The 17,271-nt window shown below is 41.7% G+C and overlaps 1 protein-coding gene across 2 annotated transcripts in view; it reads right to left on the reverse strand.

Moving 5' to 3' along the window:
• Positions 1-528: 528 nt before the first annotated feature.
• The window catches only part of Wwc3 (WWC family member 3), a 106,050-nt gene continuing 89,307 nt past the window's right edge, over positions 529-17,271 (reverse strand). The window contains exons 12-23 of one of the 2 annotated variants that reach the window (XM_006994312.3): positions 15,627-15,747; positions 14,542-14,616; positions 13,567-13,653; positions 12,463-12,655; positions 11,924-12,091; positions 11,415-11,566; positions 9,868-10,033; positions 8,604-8,768; positions 6,819-6,911; positions 5,199-5,426; positions 4,427-4,554; positions 529-3,065 (exon numbers count right to left, since the gene is read on the reverse strand). In XM_006994312.3, coding sequence (XP_006994374.2) covers positions 2,999-3,065; positions 4,427-4,554; positions 5,199-5,426; positions 6,819-6,911; positions 8,604-8,768; positions 9,868-10,033; positions 11,415-11,566; positions 11,924-12,091; positions 12,463-12,655; positions 13,567-13,653; positions 14,542-14,616; positions 15,627-15,747 — 1,643 coding nt within the window. In that variant the 3' untranslated portion in view covers positions 529-2,998. The remainder of the gene's footprint in view (positions 3,066-4,426; positions 4,555-5,198; positions 5,427-6,818; positions 6,912-8,603; positions 8,769-9,867; positions 10,034-11,414; positions 11,567-11,923; positions 12,092-12,462; positions 12,656-13,566; positions 13,654-14,541; positions 14,617-15,626; positions 15,748-17,271) is intronic. The other variant, XM_015987793.3, reaches the window with a different exon arrangement.

Here is a 17,271-nt window from a genome sequence, read left to right on the forward strand (position 1 = left end):
CAGATCACTGAGGTGTGAAGGTCCATCTTTAATCTGGGCCACACCCTCTGCTGGCAGCCTATATAAAGGACATTGAAGAAGGAAGCTTGCTCTCGCTCTTGCTAGTAAGTCCATTCCTTCACTGGCATTAGAGCATACTTCTTCAGGATTCCAGAGTAATACCAGCTAAGACATTCAGTCTTGTGGACTGAACATCTAATGGATTCTTGGACATTCTGTTGGTAGAAAGACATTGTTAGACTAGCTGGACTGCAGCCTGTAAGCCACTCTAACACACACACACACACACACACACACACACACACACACACACACTCATTTTATAAGTTGTATTTCTCCTGAGTACCCTGACTAATACATCTTTATTTTCCTAAATGTCTTCAGTTATTTGTTGGTGTTGAGCCTGAACCCAAGTCCTCATATGTGTGAAATATGTACTCTACCACTGATCTAAATTTCCAGCACCATTTTTCATTTATTTAAAAGTCTCCATTATACATTCTTTAAAAAACAAAACACACGTTTCCATTTGTTCTTAAGGCAGGTTAGTTTAATTTTATAGAAGAAATACTTTCAAACGATACAAATGACACAATCATAGAAAACAGTGACAAAACAAAGAGATGAATACTGATTCTAACTTATTCCCACAATAGAAGGTTACTTATTTCAGCAATAATCACCAAAGTCTGACAATGCAATGATTAGATAAAGCAGAAAAACCAAATTCCCTTTTACATTCGGTGATGTTTCAGAGACCCTGGTAGCAGAATTCAGGTTGTTGCATGACCAGAGCTGCCCAGAGACCGTAGTTTTCTTTCTCACCAGGCTAAGCATATATACAAACTCACACAGCAGATAGAAACCTCCCCCGTCCTCCTAAAGCCCACAGCCTTTCATTTTTCTGAAGTGGGCAATATCTTCTGGACATGGTAGTGTTAAGATGTTGGCAGCTGCCAAAAGGAAGCAAGTGAGGGTACTGGGTACCATATCTGCTACGACAGCAAACAGCCCATGTAATACACCTGCACACAATTCACCTTTGCAAAGCCAGATGGCAGGGAGAGGGATATGATGGAAAGGTGTCAAACCTAGGTGCTCCTCTTTAGGCTGCATGTGTTTCCTGTCGGGTATGAGTAGGAAGACAATGCTTCCCACAGAAATTGGTATAAGGCAGGCAGTGATGTTTCTGAAAAGTACGTCTGGGGTTTTTTTGTATTGGCATAGTAGGTTTTCCTCAGTTGCTCCCTAATTTGGGTTGGCAGAAAAGCTACCTCATTCCAGGTAGAGAGTGGCCTGGGAAGAGCTGTCTCTGTGAGGCAGTGTCAGCCACAGTTGGCTCTGGCTGGAGGTTAAGGTCCCAATATTCTGCAGGCACAGGGGGCAAGCCTGCAGAGTAATGTTGCTTGCTACTGGCAATGCTCTAAGATTGGTGCCTTGGGTCTCTACCTCTATTGTAGGTTCTTACAAAAAGGAAATTGGGGGGGGGAGGCGGGGGGCAAAAAAGCAAGGCTAGAAACAGGAATGCATAGCAAGAGATGACAACTGTAAAAAAACAAGGTTTTCAGTCTTACCACCACTGACAAATTCCATTGTCTGTGATTGGTCGCATGTCAATGAAATGCTTTTACAAAATTCATTTTTAATAAATGAAAAAATGAAAGTGGGTTATATAAGGGAAGAGTTTAGAGAATGATGAAAAAGGAGACCTGATTAAAAGGGGCATTTCCAAGGAGGGGAAGGAAGATCTAGGAAGAGAGTTCTGTTTTCTTTGACATTTCCTGTGATTACTTCATTTATTCATTCAAGGCCTCAGAAAGAAAACACATTTACATAGAATAAATGTGTGCTAGGCAAACTAAATTGTTTGGCATTTAAAAGAATCATGGCATATTTTTATTTCATTAAAATTTCCCTCATGAGCTAGTTCTAAGATTCCATGGGGAATATTGGTTCACTCCAATATGAGAGAAGCATTCTGATGTAACTCAAATATTCTCCTACAATGACTTGCTGGGTAAGCCACGTTACCCACATGCCCTTCTCTCCACACACACAAAAAGCACCTTCAAAGGTTATGTCTCTGCCTTTAGTCTCTGTTGTACTCATTCTTTTCACTTTCCTCCACAAAACAGTAGGGTGGGTAGCGGGAAAGCATTCCCTCCCTGCTGTCTGTCAGACCAGCCAGAGTGGCAAAGATAGCTGCACATGCTTTGACAAACGTAAGCACTGTGAGCAGCCACCAGTCACTAGTGGACAGGCAGGCTGAAACCTGGGATGCCGGGGGCTCGGTTGCCAGCTTCAGACTTGTGGTAAGCACAGAAAGATGCATTAGATGACAACACAGCAACAAGGAGCCATCAGTGCCCAGCACACTGGGCACTACAACGCATACACAGCTTGCAGAGTATGACTGAACCACTGCAGTTGATATTTGAACATAACACACAGAGAGTGAAAGTGTACAATATACATGGTAAATGCACCTATGAGAAACTGATACACGTGACAAATTCAGCACACAGTGTTTGCGTTTCAGGTGTCAGAAACAAAACCGGCCCCAAGTTCCATTCTACTGCATGACAAATACTGAAGAACAAAATTTCAGTCTTAAAATACACCTTAAAGTCAGTATTTTCCATCAAGGAAAAAAAGTACTATAAATAAATTACAATACAGTGAATTTGCCTGAACTCACTTCGTTTCTGTCTTCCAGCCTTTAGGTCAAATAAAACAGTGTAAAAACTGTACACTCTTAACATGATAGTTGATCTTTTATAAAATAACCTGTCTTCAGAGATGTCGATTTCACAACAAGGAAAAACCAAGCCCTGTTGCCGTCACTATTAGAAAATATATATGTATAGATATATGTTTTTTTACAAAATGTGTATATTAATAGCTTTGCACAAATATTTTAAAGACAAATTTAGCTAATCTAAGAACTTCATGAAAATAAAACAGGCAGATAAATACTTCATGTGCACAATGCACTACATCAAACGTCGTCGGCTGGGAGAGGAGGTATGTTAATCCTTGGTCTTGTAAAAAATGCTATCTTCTCCCTAGGATTGGAAAGAATTATGTGTTAGAAGTGGTTCTTAAAAGATTATGGCTGTAGCTCAGGGACAGAGTGCACGTCTAGTTTATGCAAGGCCTTAGAATCAATCCACAGTAGCAAAGGTGGGGAGAGGAGGGCTGAACTTAAGTCTCCAGTGACAATGGTATGTATAAAGCCCTATGGTGTACTTATCTTTAGTGGTTAAAATACTAATTAATATATGGGAGGTACACAGGAGATACTTGTTCTATTAATAAATGAACAAGAAGGTGAAAACTGTATGAATGAGTTCTAAATCGTAAATATACTCCTAAATGCTAGTTATGACAAGGATATGAATATTAAAGATTTTAAAACATTAAGGCTAAAAGCCAAACATGGTATTTAGCAATAAAAAGGATTGACACAGGCAGATGCTATAATATGGATGACCTTCAGAAGCCTGATGCTAAATGTAATGAGGAAGACACAGAAAACTACATGTTGCATGATCCCATTAATAGGAAATAGGTAAAGGATGCAAATACAGAGAGACAGGGAGCAGACTGCTTGTTGGTAAGGCTCAGAGAGGGAGATAGGCTTGACCACCAAGTAAGTATGAGGCACTTTCCTTGTGGTTGATGACAGTGTTTGAAAACCAAATGGAGGGAGTTGCAGCATGACATTATTGATGCAGCAAATGCTATTGATTTGTTTGTTTTAAACGTATTAATTTTATACTTTCTGAATTTCACCGTAGCTTTTCACAGCCACAGAGAATACAGATATAATGATGCAATTAATTCTCCCGAAAGAACTTTACCTGATTTTGCAGGTAAACCTAATCTATGTAATTAAAATCCAAAGCAATCATGATTCTAATGTAGAAAAGTAGCAGATGCTGACAAATGCTTGATCGTGACAGCAAGTCTTTGATCACTGAACTATATGATTTACATGCTTTGCAGTTTATAGATTTTGTTTCACTCAAAAGTTAATTAAAAAGGAAAGGTGACAAGGATGTGTGTATTTATGTAAATTAGTTACCTACAGTAGCAAATGTTTAGAAAACAGCAGCTGGTTAATAAAAAAGAGTAGTTGGGTGAATTAGAAATAAAAACATTATGTGTAAGTAAACTAACAAAGTATGTAGCATCCTGAGATATTTTAATTTTTAAACAACAGACTTCCACATTATAATTACAGGTGGCATGAAAAAAAGCATGAAAATATTTTTAAAAAATCAGAAGAAAACATCAAAATGCTACTAGTGGCAGGACATGCTGCTTACAGTAGATTCCTATTGACTGTGCTTTTTATATTAACCCAGATACCATGGTGATAGGAAAGCAGAATGTTGGGCCCAGGATCTACTTCCCCGCCTACCTAAAGGTCTGCACTTGGATGGGCTCCTTGTGGTTCTGCCCTCGAAGCTGGTAGATCTCTTTGGAAGCCTTCTTCAGCATCTTCTCAGCTACTTGTTCTTGATGGTAGTCAAGTTTGGTCTGTCTTGTCTGCAACAGAAACATTTGATGAGCAAGACTTTCTACTGTTACTTTAAAAAAAAGAATGGCCAGGCACTGATGGCACAAGCCTTTAATTCCAGTACTTGGAGGGCCAAGTCAGACAGATCTCTGTGAGTTTGGGGCCAGTCTGTTCTACAGAGTTAGTTCCAGGAAAGCCAGGGCTGTGACACAGAGAAACCCTGTCTCGAAAAACAAACCAAACCAAACAAACAAACAAACAAACAAACAAGAATGAATGAGTTCACTCCAATCCCTGGAGTCCAGAAGATGTAACACCAGCCACAAAGATCCAGAAGAAAGGCCAGTCCCTTCCGTAGCCACAGACATGCCTGGGAGTGGTTGCAGTGATTGGAGCCAGGCCTGCCTGAAGGTGGCCCCAGGGCATTCTCCACACAAGGCAAGGAGGAGCTGGGTACCCTTCCCTCTCCTTGAAGAACCTCTAGGTGTTCACTGGTGCCACCATAAATGTGCATAGTAGAGGAGAATGTCATAAAACAATTGTCAGTATCTTTTCAATTACTACATCATGATAGGAACAGTCACAACTGGACTCAAGGTAGCATAAGAAACATGGATAAGAAACAGTTAGGGGGTTCTAGAGGGAGTCCAGAGCAGGCTCTTGGCTCTCTTACCTGCCTCTCCGCTTCCTTCAGTAGGGTACGGAACCGTTCATCTCGGAGCACCCAGTGTGGGAGGTCAGTCTGGCCCCGCAACTGGGCATCTTCCAGACGCTGCCTCAGCTCCCGGAGGGTTCCAATCTCCTCATTCAGCTGCCGCTGCCGGGTCCTCGAGGCCTGGAGGTCCAGCTCCAGGTCCAGGGAGGTGCGGGCCATGAGCTCGGCCAGAGACGACCTGCAGGGCTGTGGAAAGCAGGCAGGGGGCACCAGTGAGCATACATACCAGCTTGGACTGGTGCAGTCTTCAACTGGAAGGTTCTTCCACAATTAACAGGAGATGACTATGGTACAAGAGTTTCTCTAAGTACAACCTATCCTACACCTACATTTTAAAACACCAGATTCTGGCAAGATTAAATCTCTACTTCAATATAAAAATAAGGAACAACAACCTTTTTTTCTTTAATAATAGCCTACAACTGTGTTTGTAAAAGTATAGAGCAACAGACCCTTATACATGTAGCTGACAGGAAAAAATGAACACACTTTTAGAAATGCCATTTGATAATATACATCTAAGGCAGCAAAATGTGTATTTTCTTTGGTTTTTAAATTTCATTTTTTACTTGCATCTGAAAAGTACAACTGGCAACACACAAAAGTGACCCAATTAAGTTATACACAGAGGGGAAAAAAACAAATATATAAAAGCAGGAAAGTCTGGTGTTTCTGGCCTCCAATGGGTCAAGGTCAAAGATGGTGCTCAACAAAAGAGCACAGATCAGTAACAAAGAATGACTTAGTTCGCACTGTTCAGACTGGTCCTGTTCAGACACAACTTCTGTAGCCCAATCATATGTTTTCTTAGATTTCCCAGTCTGCAACTAATCTGTATACCAACATCACACGGGAATCTTGGATTTAAAAAAAAATCTATTCCAAAGGATGCTTGCCCAGAAAAGACAGGGACTTATCTAGTATCTTACAAACTACTTTTAAAGCTGGCATGGTATAAGGAGAAGGAAAAAAATTGGCTAGTAAAGGCAATGAAAGCTATAGAATATAGTTCTTTGTAGAAGCATGCTGTATGTTGAGAAACTACGATGTAGAGGATGGAAAGATGCTAACTGCTTAGCACCATGTACTTTTCTGGTAAAGAACCTGAATTGGGTTCCCAGTATCCATGCCAGGTGGCTTACAACTTCCTGTAACTCAGTCTGCAGGGGATCAGGCACCTTTTTGAGGATTCCACAGTCATCTGCACTCACATGTGCACACACTCCCACACATATACACATAATTAAAAGTAAAAATAAAACATAAAAAGCCCAAATTTGCCAAGTCTATATATATTCTCTCCTGTCAAAAAGGAAGAAAAATAACATCACCTAGAAACGATTATTCATTTGATACACCCAAGACAACAATAATCACAAATGATACAAAATCATCTCAATAAATACTAATAGCATTATGACACTATTACAGTTTATAAAGAAGTTTACAAAGAAATAAAAAATATTATTTTTTAATTAATGTGACTTTAATCATTTCCTAAAATACCTTTATAAAGAGGATTATACAAATAAAACACAGAGCAGATATAGATTCCATATTAGCTTCTGTGGCACACACCTGTTTGTAGCGAAGGGTTCGTCTTTCCAAAGTATTTCGAACAAAGGAGGACTTCCTGGGCAGTGTTGAACTGTCACTGTCACTACGATAAAGCTGTACCAAAAAGAAAGATATTCAGAAACAAGTTATGAGACATTTTTTATTCACTCACTGTGTATTCTGAGTGAGATTCTATTTTACTTCTCCCAGACATTTAAAATGCATTTAAAACCTCTGTTGATGCTTTTACTAGGTCTCTGGATCTACAGAAGAGTTTTAAGGGAAAACAAAAGACAAAACCCAAACCAACACAAAGCAAACAAAACTGCCATCTGCTCTTTTTTCATGCTCATCAACTTAACCACATGGCCTTTCTACCCTGATCAAATCAATCATACTTCTGTACTATCCATACCAACTACAATTTGATATTAGGTAAGATGCTTACAAAAGCAGGTACTGTCTTCAGCATGTTTCACTGTTTAGTAATCATTCACATTTGCTATTTATTTCTGGTTTTAGTAAAATGGCTTTCTGGAAAAAGAGACTCATTCCTGGTAGAAAGGACAAGCCAATATTCACCAAGCTCCACTGTACCAGTCAAGGGAAAGGTGTGGTTTAAAGGAGGAAAATAAACAGCATTTCTTTATGGGAGGGAGCACCTACAGACTTCATGTGGTGGTAGATCAATGGTTGTCTGTGTGAGTCTTGCCTTCTCAGCTTTATTTTCTGTACCAGTTTACAGGAGATATTTAGGAAACACAGTGCATGGACACTTATTGTTCTGTGGTTATACCAACATGCATATAAACAGCAAGGCTTCTAACACCATCACCAATAAATGCAGTCTTTTATGCAGAGCACAGAGCTCAACCCAGCAGCTGCTGGTCTTCCTCTAAGCAGTAAACTCTGCCCCACTACTACCCTATTGTCAAAAAGCATCTGAATCTGCTCCCTCTTGGTTCTGCCAGAGTATACACTAGAGAGGGACCATGAGGATGGTATTCAGATGAGTATGTCCAAGGACCCATCATGACCATTTTCTCTTAAAAGCCCTTTCACTGTCCAGGTCAGTGGTGGTGTTGTCATCCTGGTACTGTCTAATCAGCTCAAGCTCACTGTACTCCCTTCAATGACGACAGTGGCTTGCATCTCCTATTCACCTACCTGCAGGTTCTCAGTCCCATGTGCACATTAGAACTTCCAAAAGTTCTAATTCTCATGTCCTACCTGTGACCAGTGACAAGTCTCTAGGTGTGAGACCTGGGTGTCAGCATTTCGTGAAGCATTCCAATGTGATTTGACTGTGTATCTCCATCATTCCACAAAGGGCATAAATTTCCATGTGGATGAACTGGAATGCACCCTTTAGAGCCTACAGGCTTCGAACTGGCTGGTACCTTGCTGCTCAGCCACTCAACCATGCTTCAGGACTTCTAAGGAACATGCTAATGCAACCTACACATCTCTATGCAACTCAAGACTGTCCCATTTTGACTTGCTGTTTCTGAGGCTGATGTCACAACATTTATAACCTTGCCTCCATGAGATGGAACACACACAGTAGTGAAAATCTGTGGAAGGTAGAATTCAGAGGAAAGGCAGAGTTCAACAGGCCCAGGGCCAGGTGGCAAGCCAAGTGCCTAGCATTCATCCTTATCTCCACTCATACATGGTGTTCACTCATTCGTTGGTATGGCCTGTGAGAATATGCATTTTTTTTAGCAGAAATAGTAAAAATGAGAACATGACAAAGAGAATGAAGAAGAAACTGTTACAGACAAGGGTAGAGGAATTTCAACTCACCCTGCAAACATACTGGCTCCTTGCTCCTGGTGAGAAGGTCTGCGAGCGCACAATGGTGCTGCTACGGACGAAGGGAGAACCTCGGGCGCGGCGGCTAAGCCGTTCCTTGCGAACATTCACTGCATCCCCCAGGAAAAGGTCTTCTGTGGTGGTCTCCTTGTCAATCTAGGTAGCAGGCTTTTTGTTACTCTATACTACAAGTGATACACTAAATGATACACAACCTCCTCTCAGAAGTTTCCTCCTGCTGGAATACCTGCCTTTTTAAACCTACCACACAAAAGCTGCATTACAAGAACATACAGTAGTTCATTTTTCTCTCTCCTTATTCCTATTAGCTCTCTTTTTCTATTTTTTGAGACAGAGTCTATGTATACCAGGCTGGCCTGAAACTCATTACACAGTCCATGCTGGCCTTGAACATATAGCAATCTTGCTTTATCTCCGCAAGAGAAAAATGACCCACCGGAATGCACTGAAGAAATGTCAGGCTATTTTCCATAGCAATTACACTATCCCACAACCTCACCCTTTCCAAAATATAAATATAAATAAAGAAAGGGGAAAACACTGATCTAGCCTCCCTAGCCACTCATTTGGTGGCTAAGTTTCAAGGTTATAAACAGTAGAATAGCAGCGATTCCTGGAGGCCTAGTCTAAAACAGCTACTCTAATCTGCTGTACAAGCTGCAGACTAAGAAGTGGCCAAAGGGGAGGGTTCGCACTTGCTGTTTCAGGGACCTTGGTGATAGCATGTTTATCATGTTTACCCAAATAGTTAGGGTAATATTGTTTCAGTGAGGTATAGATACAGTGTCAATTGCTCAAAACATAGTTGTCCCTGAAGATGGGGAAGGGATCACCACATAATGGTGTAAAAAGCTCCCCTTTTAAGTTACCGTTGTCCTTTCCTTGTAATCTATGGGTGATTGACATTGCTGTAAGACCTATTGCACCCACATTACGGCCTTACAGATCTTAGGCAATGCTACTGTTCAGCATTCGGTAATATAGAGCCCTTGCTTAGCTATTAACTTCAAATGCCACACACCTCCAAACCCCCAACACCCACAAGGCATGGCTATTAGTGAGCACATGTTCTACTCCTACATGTAAGCATGTCAGTTTAGTGTCCTGCAGTGCACCTGCCTCTCTGCTACCCTGTCCCTCACTTTCCATAATAGGTATGGGGACATACCCTCTCTTTTTCTAGGACTGGCCAGGTAGTATACATTCAAAGGTCTTTTTGACATGTTTTACTTACCTTAACAGGCAGGGGTTGAAGTTTCTCAGGGTTGTAAGAATCTACCTGGCCAGCAAACACATGTCCATGGATGGAGTCCACACCAGTGTAACAGGAGTCTGGGTAGTGGGGGCTGGTCTGGGTGCAGTTACTACAGCCACTATCAACCGAGTCAGCCTGCCAACTCCTAAAGGTAAACATTGCAATAGCCCATGAAAAGCTCATCAGAGGTGATACCTTTCATTGCTGTTTGCAGAGCAGAGTAGCAGAAAAAGCAAAGAAAACCTGTTTCTTTGACTAAAGACAAGTAGGACTATTTCTGTTTTCTAAGGAAAACAGTACTTGTATTTCTCTATCACCCAATTGGAGCCACTTAAGGTACCAAAAACTCTACCAGAAAATGCCCCCAAACTTGCTCTCTGACCATTAACAGAATACCCTGTTCCTCTGCTAGGTGCTCCAAAAGCACATTTTTGTCTAAACTAATTTCAGGCAAAGTCATGTGATGAAGCAGTGAACTTCACAAAGACAATATTCTTCATGGAAATCTGTAGAAGGAATTCAACATGTAAATGCCTCCATAGAGGATCAATCAGTCAAGCCACTTACGCAGAGGTGCTCATTAACCTGAACTATTCATCCATTTCTCACAGGTCTTTATAGTCAAGGAGCCATTGATGGACCGCTTCAAGCAGCAGTGGAAAGAGAAGCTGCTTGGTTATATGATTATATGCTTCTGCTGAGGACTGCATCCAGAAGAGGAAAGTCCACAAAGACAAAGTACATTTGTGGTAGAATAGGGTCAGAGGGAAGGAGAATTGGGAATGACTGATAATGGGGGTGTTGGGTGGTATTTTCATTTCATGAAATTTCTCCATAGCTAACTGTGGTTAAAAAAAATGGTATACTGCAATTATATCCCAAACTAGTGAGTTGCACACTGTAAATGGCAGATAGATGAAATCTCAATAAGGTGGGTTATAAAAATAATGGTGGAAGTGTAGCTCAGTGGTATAATACTTGCCCAGAATGTACAAAGCTTTAGGTTTAATTCTCAGTACCCTAAAAGAAATGAAACACACAAACAAAAAAACTTAAAGGAACTTTGAGTCAGGTATAGTGGCATATGTCTATAATCCTAGCACTCAGAAGGCAAGAGAACTCCAAAGTCACCTTGGGCTAAATAGTAAGAACCCATCTCCAAAAACCAAGAGGAGGAGGGACTGTGTTATCATTAGTCTCAGCAGAGGGAAGTCCTGGAAAGAAATCTGAAGTTAAAGGAAGAGGACTGGGCACAGAGCTCTGGGTATTTCTCTTATTCAGATCACCATGAAATTCCCCACCAGGATCTGGCTCCTGAGCAATGGTATGGCAGCACCACCCAGCACATTCTAGAGAGGCAAAGAGGGGAAAGCAACTTGCATTTAGAAACACTCCCCTGAGAGCCATGCTAACTGGCACTGGGCAGGCTAGCCTGTCTGCAGGAACTTCACTTCACCTCCCTAAGGTACTGTACAAAGGTCTGCCTCTTCCTGTAGCCCTAGGAGGGCAGGGGACTAGGCACTCACCTCTCAGATACAGCCTCTCCCTGCTCTTCCTTACGCTCCATCTCCAGGATCTCCTCCTCAGTATATTCCAGCTTTACGCGTTCCTCTGCCAGCTCTCTCTCCACAGCTCGTAGTTGTGCTGTGGTTCTTGCCAGCAGCACTGTCACTGCATCCTGAAGGAGGAAAGGATGCTTCTGAGAACCAGCTGACCTCTTGGCTATGCAGGAGAACAAACCCCACCATTCACAGCAACACACTGTTCACCCTGTGCCTATAGTTCTGTGTCCACAAATCTGTGCAAAAGTAGTAATCATGAATACGTTTGCGTTAAAAATTCATTTTTCAGGAAGTGCCCTTGTGTATTACCATGTTCCCATCTGATTCCTTTCCTTGAAACTTCTTCACTGATAACACATGCTGACTTGCAGTCTACAAGGAACCTTCTTAGAAATAAGTACTTGGAACAAAACTAGTCTCAAAGCCAAGAAAACAGTCATGAAAGATTGGCTCCTTGAGCCAGGGCCATGTACCGTCTTTCCGGAGCTGGCATGCACGGTGTCCCGTGTGGTACTCTCCATAACTCGCACAGGCTCTTTCGGCTTAGGTGGCTCAGGGCTGGCAAAGACCTGCACAGGATACCAGCGCAGCTGCATGTCGCTTGAATTGTCACAGTCGGCCAAGTTTATCTGAGCAATGCCCTACACGGGTGTTAAAAATAAAAGCCAGAACCAGTCCTTGATGATTTTATTCCATAACTGCAGTCCCTTAAAATATTAACTCTGACTGCCAGAACCCACACGGTAGAGGGAGAATGAAAAATTTCCTCTGACCGCCACATATGCACTGTAGCATGCACACCCTCACCCCTACTTGCCTCACCCCCATACAAAGTATATACAAAACACAAATCAGAAAGCATATAAAAAGAAATGGCAGATGAAATTAGGAACACAGAAGAGAAGGAGGAGGGGAGAAAGAAGACAGAGTCATAAAACAGAGAGAAAGGGAAAAGAAAAGAAAGGAAGGAGAACACCATATGAGCCAGCAGAGGTCTTGCTGCTACACGTACCAGCAATTCTTCCTGTAGCTGAGGATTCACTGAACACACGTATAACTGCAGTGATTTCAATGTCAACATGCTGGAATGCACAGGGATTCTGAACACTTCATTAAACACCAGTGGAGCTTGGAATTCCAGAGACTTGGAACAGTAGGTGTTGGGAGTGCCGGAGTCTAGTGGGGGCAGGTAGACGCGGATGTGGCTGGAAAAAGAGAGGAGGAAACATGTTGGTAGGCAGCATGGACTAATATGCTCACTTATTGGTATGATATCAGTGGTGTGGTTCCCACCCTTCAGGTTCAAAGGACTAACGCATCTCTGTGGATTGGATGGAGCATACCTGACTAGATAAGCCAAGGTAAGACTGGGGGATGTAAGGTTCTGCTGGAAACTGTTTCAGCAAGAGATCTTCTGCCCTTTCCTGACAGTTCTAGCATCTACAGAGGTAGAGCCTGTTTCCTGTGCTTTCTACTCCTATCCTGGAACTTGGCACATAGATGAGAGGGCTGAAATATTTGTGACCACTGCTGTGTGTATCACCAGGTGAGATGAATCCCAATGTGGTCTCCTATGTTTACAAAGCTAGTTCACAAGGAATGGATGGGGTTGGTTAGATTTGAATGAAGCATTATTGGCAGTTCCCCACCTAGGGTCACAGAGCAGAGAGAGGCAGAAATTCTGCCACCGAGAAGGATACTAGCAGACTGCCAAATGGTCCCAATTTCCATTTCCTGTTCCTCTCCTAGTCAGGGACTCCCTGAATCCAGTCTCAGGCCTCTTGATACACATCATGGGACCACAGAGTAGAATGGGCTTGCACCATCACCACCCAGCCCTTTGAGAACATAATCCTCAATATTACCAGTGACAGGCCTTTCCTTGGTAGCAACACTGTACATCAAATGTCTCAACTAATTAACCAAGTTCTTTAATATATATAAAATCCTTTGTACTTTATATAGATATTCCCTACTGCTTCACTGAAATTCAGGCTTCCAAATGACTTTTCCCCTCCTGAGTCTGCCAAGAAGAATAGGCAATGAACTGTTTCATGCAGAAGAGGGTAATCACTAGCTGTACACAGCCTCCATGTTTCCAATACTAAGAACTTACATTTTGCAGTCTTCCTTCATTACCAGCCCAGCAAGGTTCCTCAGTTGCAGCACATGCACAAGGAGATATTCATTTGTACTGTCATGCCTAGAAAATAAAGCTCATGTTCATGGACTGCAAATTTCCCATGGAGGAAACAACCCTGTGATTCAACTGCAATGGTGGCCACTGGCTGAGAGGTATTTTATCCAATCCTATCCCCAAGGGACATTGGTGATATCTGGAAGCATTTCTTATTATCAAAACTGGAAAGGAAGTGTCAAGTGGATGAATGTCAAGCACACAACTGAATACCCTACAGTGTATAAGAGGGGACACCACAGCAAAGAATGACCCGATTCTAAATGTCAACAGTGTCAGCACTAAGAAACCTGGACCAGAATAACAAGAATGGGCAATCCAAAACTACAGAACATCCTGCTCTGCCGGCATAAACATCATGCCACCTGCTTTTAGTGAAACTGTAAATCAGACATCTAATTGTTATAGACCACTGAATAACCTACTCTGGGGATAAGGGAAGGACCCTGCTAGCTGTGCTTTGGTGAACACTTGTTAACTTCTAACATAAATGTGGAAAATATATCTCCAAGATCTCGAGTTTGATGAAACTTGGAGCACCTTTCTGACTCCCAACTCTAAGCTAACAGTCCTCAGCTGTGGTATCATTGATGAAAGACAGCAATGCAGCCACTTTTCTCTATCTCCACTTCCTTCTCACTCTTAACTCATCCAAGACTGAAGTAAGACTAGAGCTATCAAGAATGGGGAAGCAACACCTGGGTCACGGCGTTCCTCCAAACCCCTTCACCTGTCCACAGAAATGGGAATGACAATGAAGCAGGCCCCCATTTACAGGACATCTTTAAGGCTGAAAAGTAACTGGGAATATCAAAGGTGATGGAATACCACCCAAGTGGACCCCATTCCATAGGGCATCTTGAAGAACAAGAGGAAGTTGTCTTCTATACTCACAGAAATCCCACATAGATCTGGGGCTCGTTGTTTCCATGTGTGTCTCCCAAAGGAGACTCTTCAGCATCTTCATTTCTGAACAATAATGGCAAATTCATCAGGTTTATTCCAAAAGGAACTGAGCATTATAGATGTGTATACTCTCTCTCATGTTCAGGGTGTCCTTTACTGAGAAGAGCTTTATCAAACTGTGATTCAAGTACATATGTTCATTAAGGGGCTCAAAACCATGGCTCTGGTCTCCAGAGTCCATCATGGGTTATTTCATGAGTACCTGCCCATAAACTTCTTTCTCTCTTTCTTCCTCCCTTGGTTTAAAAAAGGAATTATTTATTTTTATGTAATAAGTGTTTTCCTGAGGATAATTATATGCATTATACACGTGTAGTGGCCATGGAGGCTAGAAGAGGGCATTGGAACTCTGGAAATGAAGTAACAGATGTTTGTGAGCTGCTATGTGAGTACTGGGAACTGGTCCCCTACAAGAGCATCAAGTGCTCTTAAGCACCGAGCCATCTCTCTAGTCTACCTCTCTGTTTTTAGACAAAGTCTTGTTATCTTAGTCCAGGTTGGCCCAGAACTCACTATATAGCCCATGGTTGCCTCAAACTTATGGCAATTTTTCCTGTCTTCGTCTCTATAACACTGAAATTATAGGTATGAGCTGCAGCAATAGGTGTCTTGTTTCTTACTGTGTTTGTTTTGTTTTGTTTTGACCACAAGGGGGCTCCCTGTAGCTAAAGAAGGAAGAGAGGGAGTAATTTCATTGCTAGGAATGCAATTCCCTGGGATGTATTGTACATACTTGCTCTTTCTCAGCCTTACTAGCCAGGACCAGGGAATAAAGCCGTTCCAGAACAACACAGTAAGGGCCAGCTTCCAAATGGCACACAGAAGCCAGGGGCGTTTCCCCCACAGGGTTCTAAGGCCCAACCTCCCAAAGACTAAAGGAGGTAGAAAAATGTACATGGGGCTGTAAACAAAGTTCAGAATTAAACTATTTCCATATAGATCCTTTTGTGCATACCAGTAATGCTCTTGCAAGTATACTTAAGGATGAAGAAACAAGGTGGTAGTCTCCTAACCTTTTGGTTAGAGGTTCAAACACCCCACTGTCACTGGCAAGGGAGTAATCTGACAGGCATGCAGAAACACGGCGTGCTCTCCTCTCCAATCTCTTGGCGCTGTCTTCCCGGAGGGTCACTGCTGCAAACAAAGGATACACCTGGGTCAGGAGGTGATAGCACAGGAGGCCAGGAGGATATCTATGGCAGAGTGCTAAAAAGTCACTAAGTGCTCCAGAGACAAGCCATGGCATGTGCATGCAGACAGACACTGTGCATGATTGTCTTTAATTTTGAAGACCAAAACCAAAACCAAAGCAACAGACTTCCTGCTTTTTTTTTTTTTAAGGCAGAGGCTCACTATGTAATTCTGGCTCTTTAAACTTGAGATATTTCTTACCCTCTTGCATGCTGGGATTATAGTATACACCATTATGACTGGCAATGGCATCTTCTTTAAAAAGTCTCTTAACTGTCTAGAAATACATGTGGACTCATACATCTTATATTTTCCCTTTGATGATGAGCACATAGAGTATAAGATGACAGAGGTGGGAAACCCCTAAAAGAGTCTGGGAGGAAAAGGCTACAAGGAAGGGATAGAGGTAGCAAGGGGTTAAAGGAGATGGGGGGAAACAGAATCACAAAAATACACTTTGTTCAAATATATCATAATGGTATATAATACATTCTATGCTGATTAATTAAAAAGGAGACATATTTTGTAAAAGAACAAAGACACAAGAACAGCAGTGACAGTGAGTTGTAATTTTTAACTTTCCCTTTTTATACCATTTGGTATTTTCCATATTTTACACAATAAACCTAGTTGATATTGCTTTTATGATCACTTTTTTAAAGTTATCCAGATATATCCTAACAGAATTCAATGATCTTCTAAACAGAGACACTGATTCATCCTTTGAAAACACTGTCTTAGAGACCTGTGGCTTGCACAGGGACTGACATCTCTCTATTGATCTCACTGCAGTAGCCTCTTCAGCTACCCTGGGCCACACTAGCTTCTGGAGTAGCTTTCCTGGGTCAGAATGCTACCATTCCTGAGTATTTGATTTTTATCTTTCATATCTACTTTTAAGAGGCAAACATAATCACTAAGGTTTTCTTATGTATTTTACCCTTTTCTTTCACTGAAATGGGTTCCTTTAAACAAAACCAATACAAACACACTCAACCCTTTTAATGTTGCATGTAGTTATATATCTTAGGAGCCTATATTTTACAGAGGACACACTTTGTTAAAATATAGAATACATATGATGCCCCAAGCTAAGCATTGATATTCTATCACTTGCTAATAATATCAGTATCTCTGTTGTCTCCATGCTTCTCGTTGGCTAACCAAGTTCCATAAACTGAAAACTTGACACTCTGAACTGAGAGAAAGGATGAGTCCAGTAACAACCCAGCTGTCTTTCTTTTTAACCAAATTATCACCCATACCAACTAAACCCAAGCATATTAAACAGATAAGGCCATAGCCTTTGGTCTCTCAATGTCATCTGGAAACAAAAGCTGGCCTTCCAATTGTCTGTAGTACCAACTATGAGGGTAAGCTGCTTCAGCTCTGATCAGCTAAGGACAGAAACAAGCTCTATCCTGAAGTAGCTGAAGGTCTAAAACTCTCAAATTGTAACCAGAACTC

This window comes from Peromyscus maniculatus, chromosome X (genome assembly GCF_049852395.1).
Source record: "Peromyscus maniculatus bairdii isolate BWxNUB_F1_BW_parent chromosome X, HU_Pman_BW_mat_3.1, whole genome shotgun sequence".
NCBI lineage: Eukaryota > Metazoa > Chordata > Mammalia > Rodentia > Cricetidae > Peromyscus > Peromyscus maniculatus.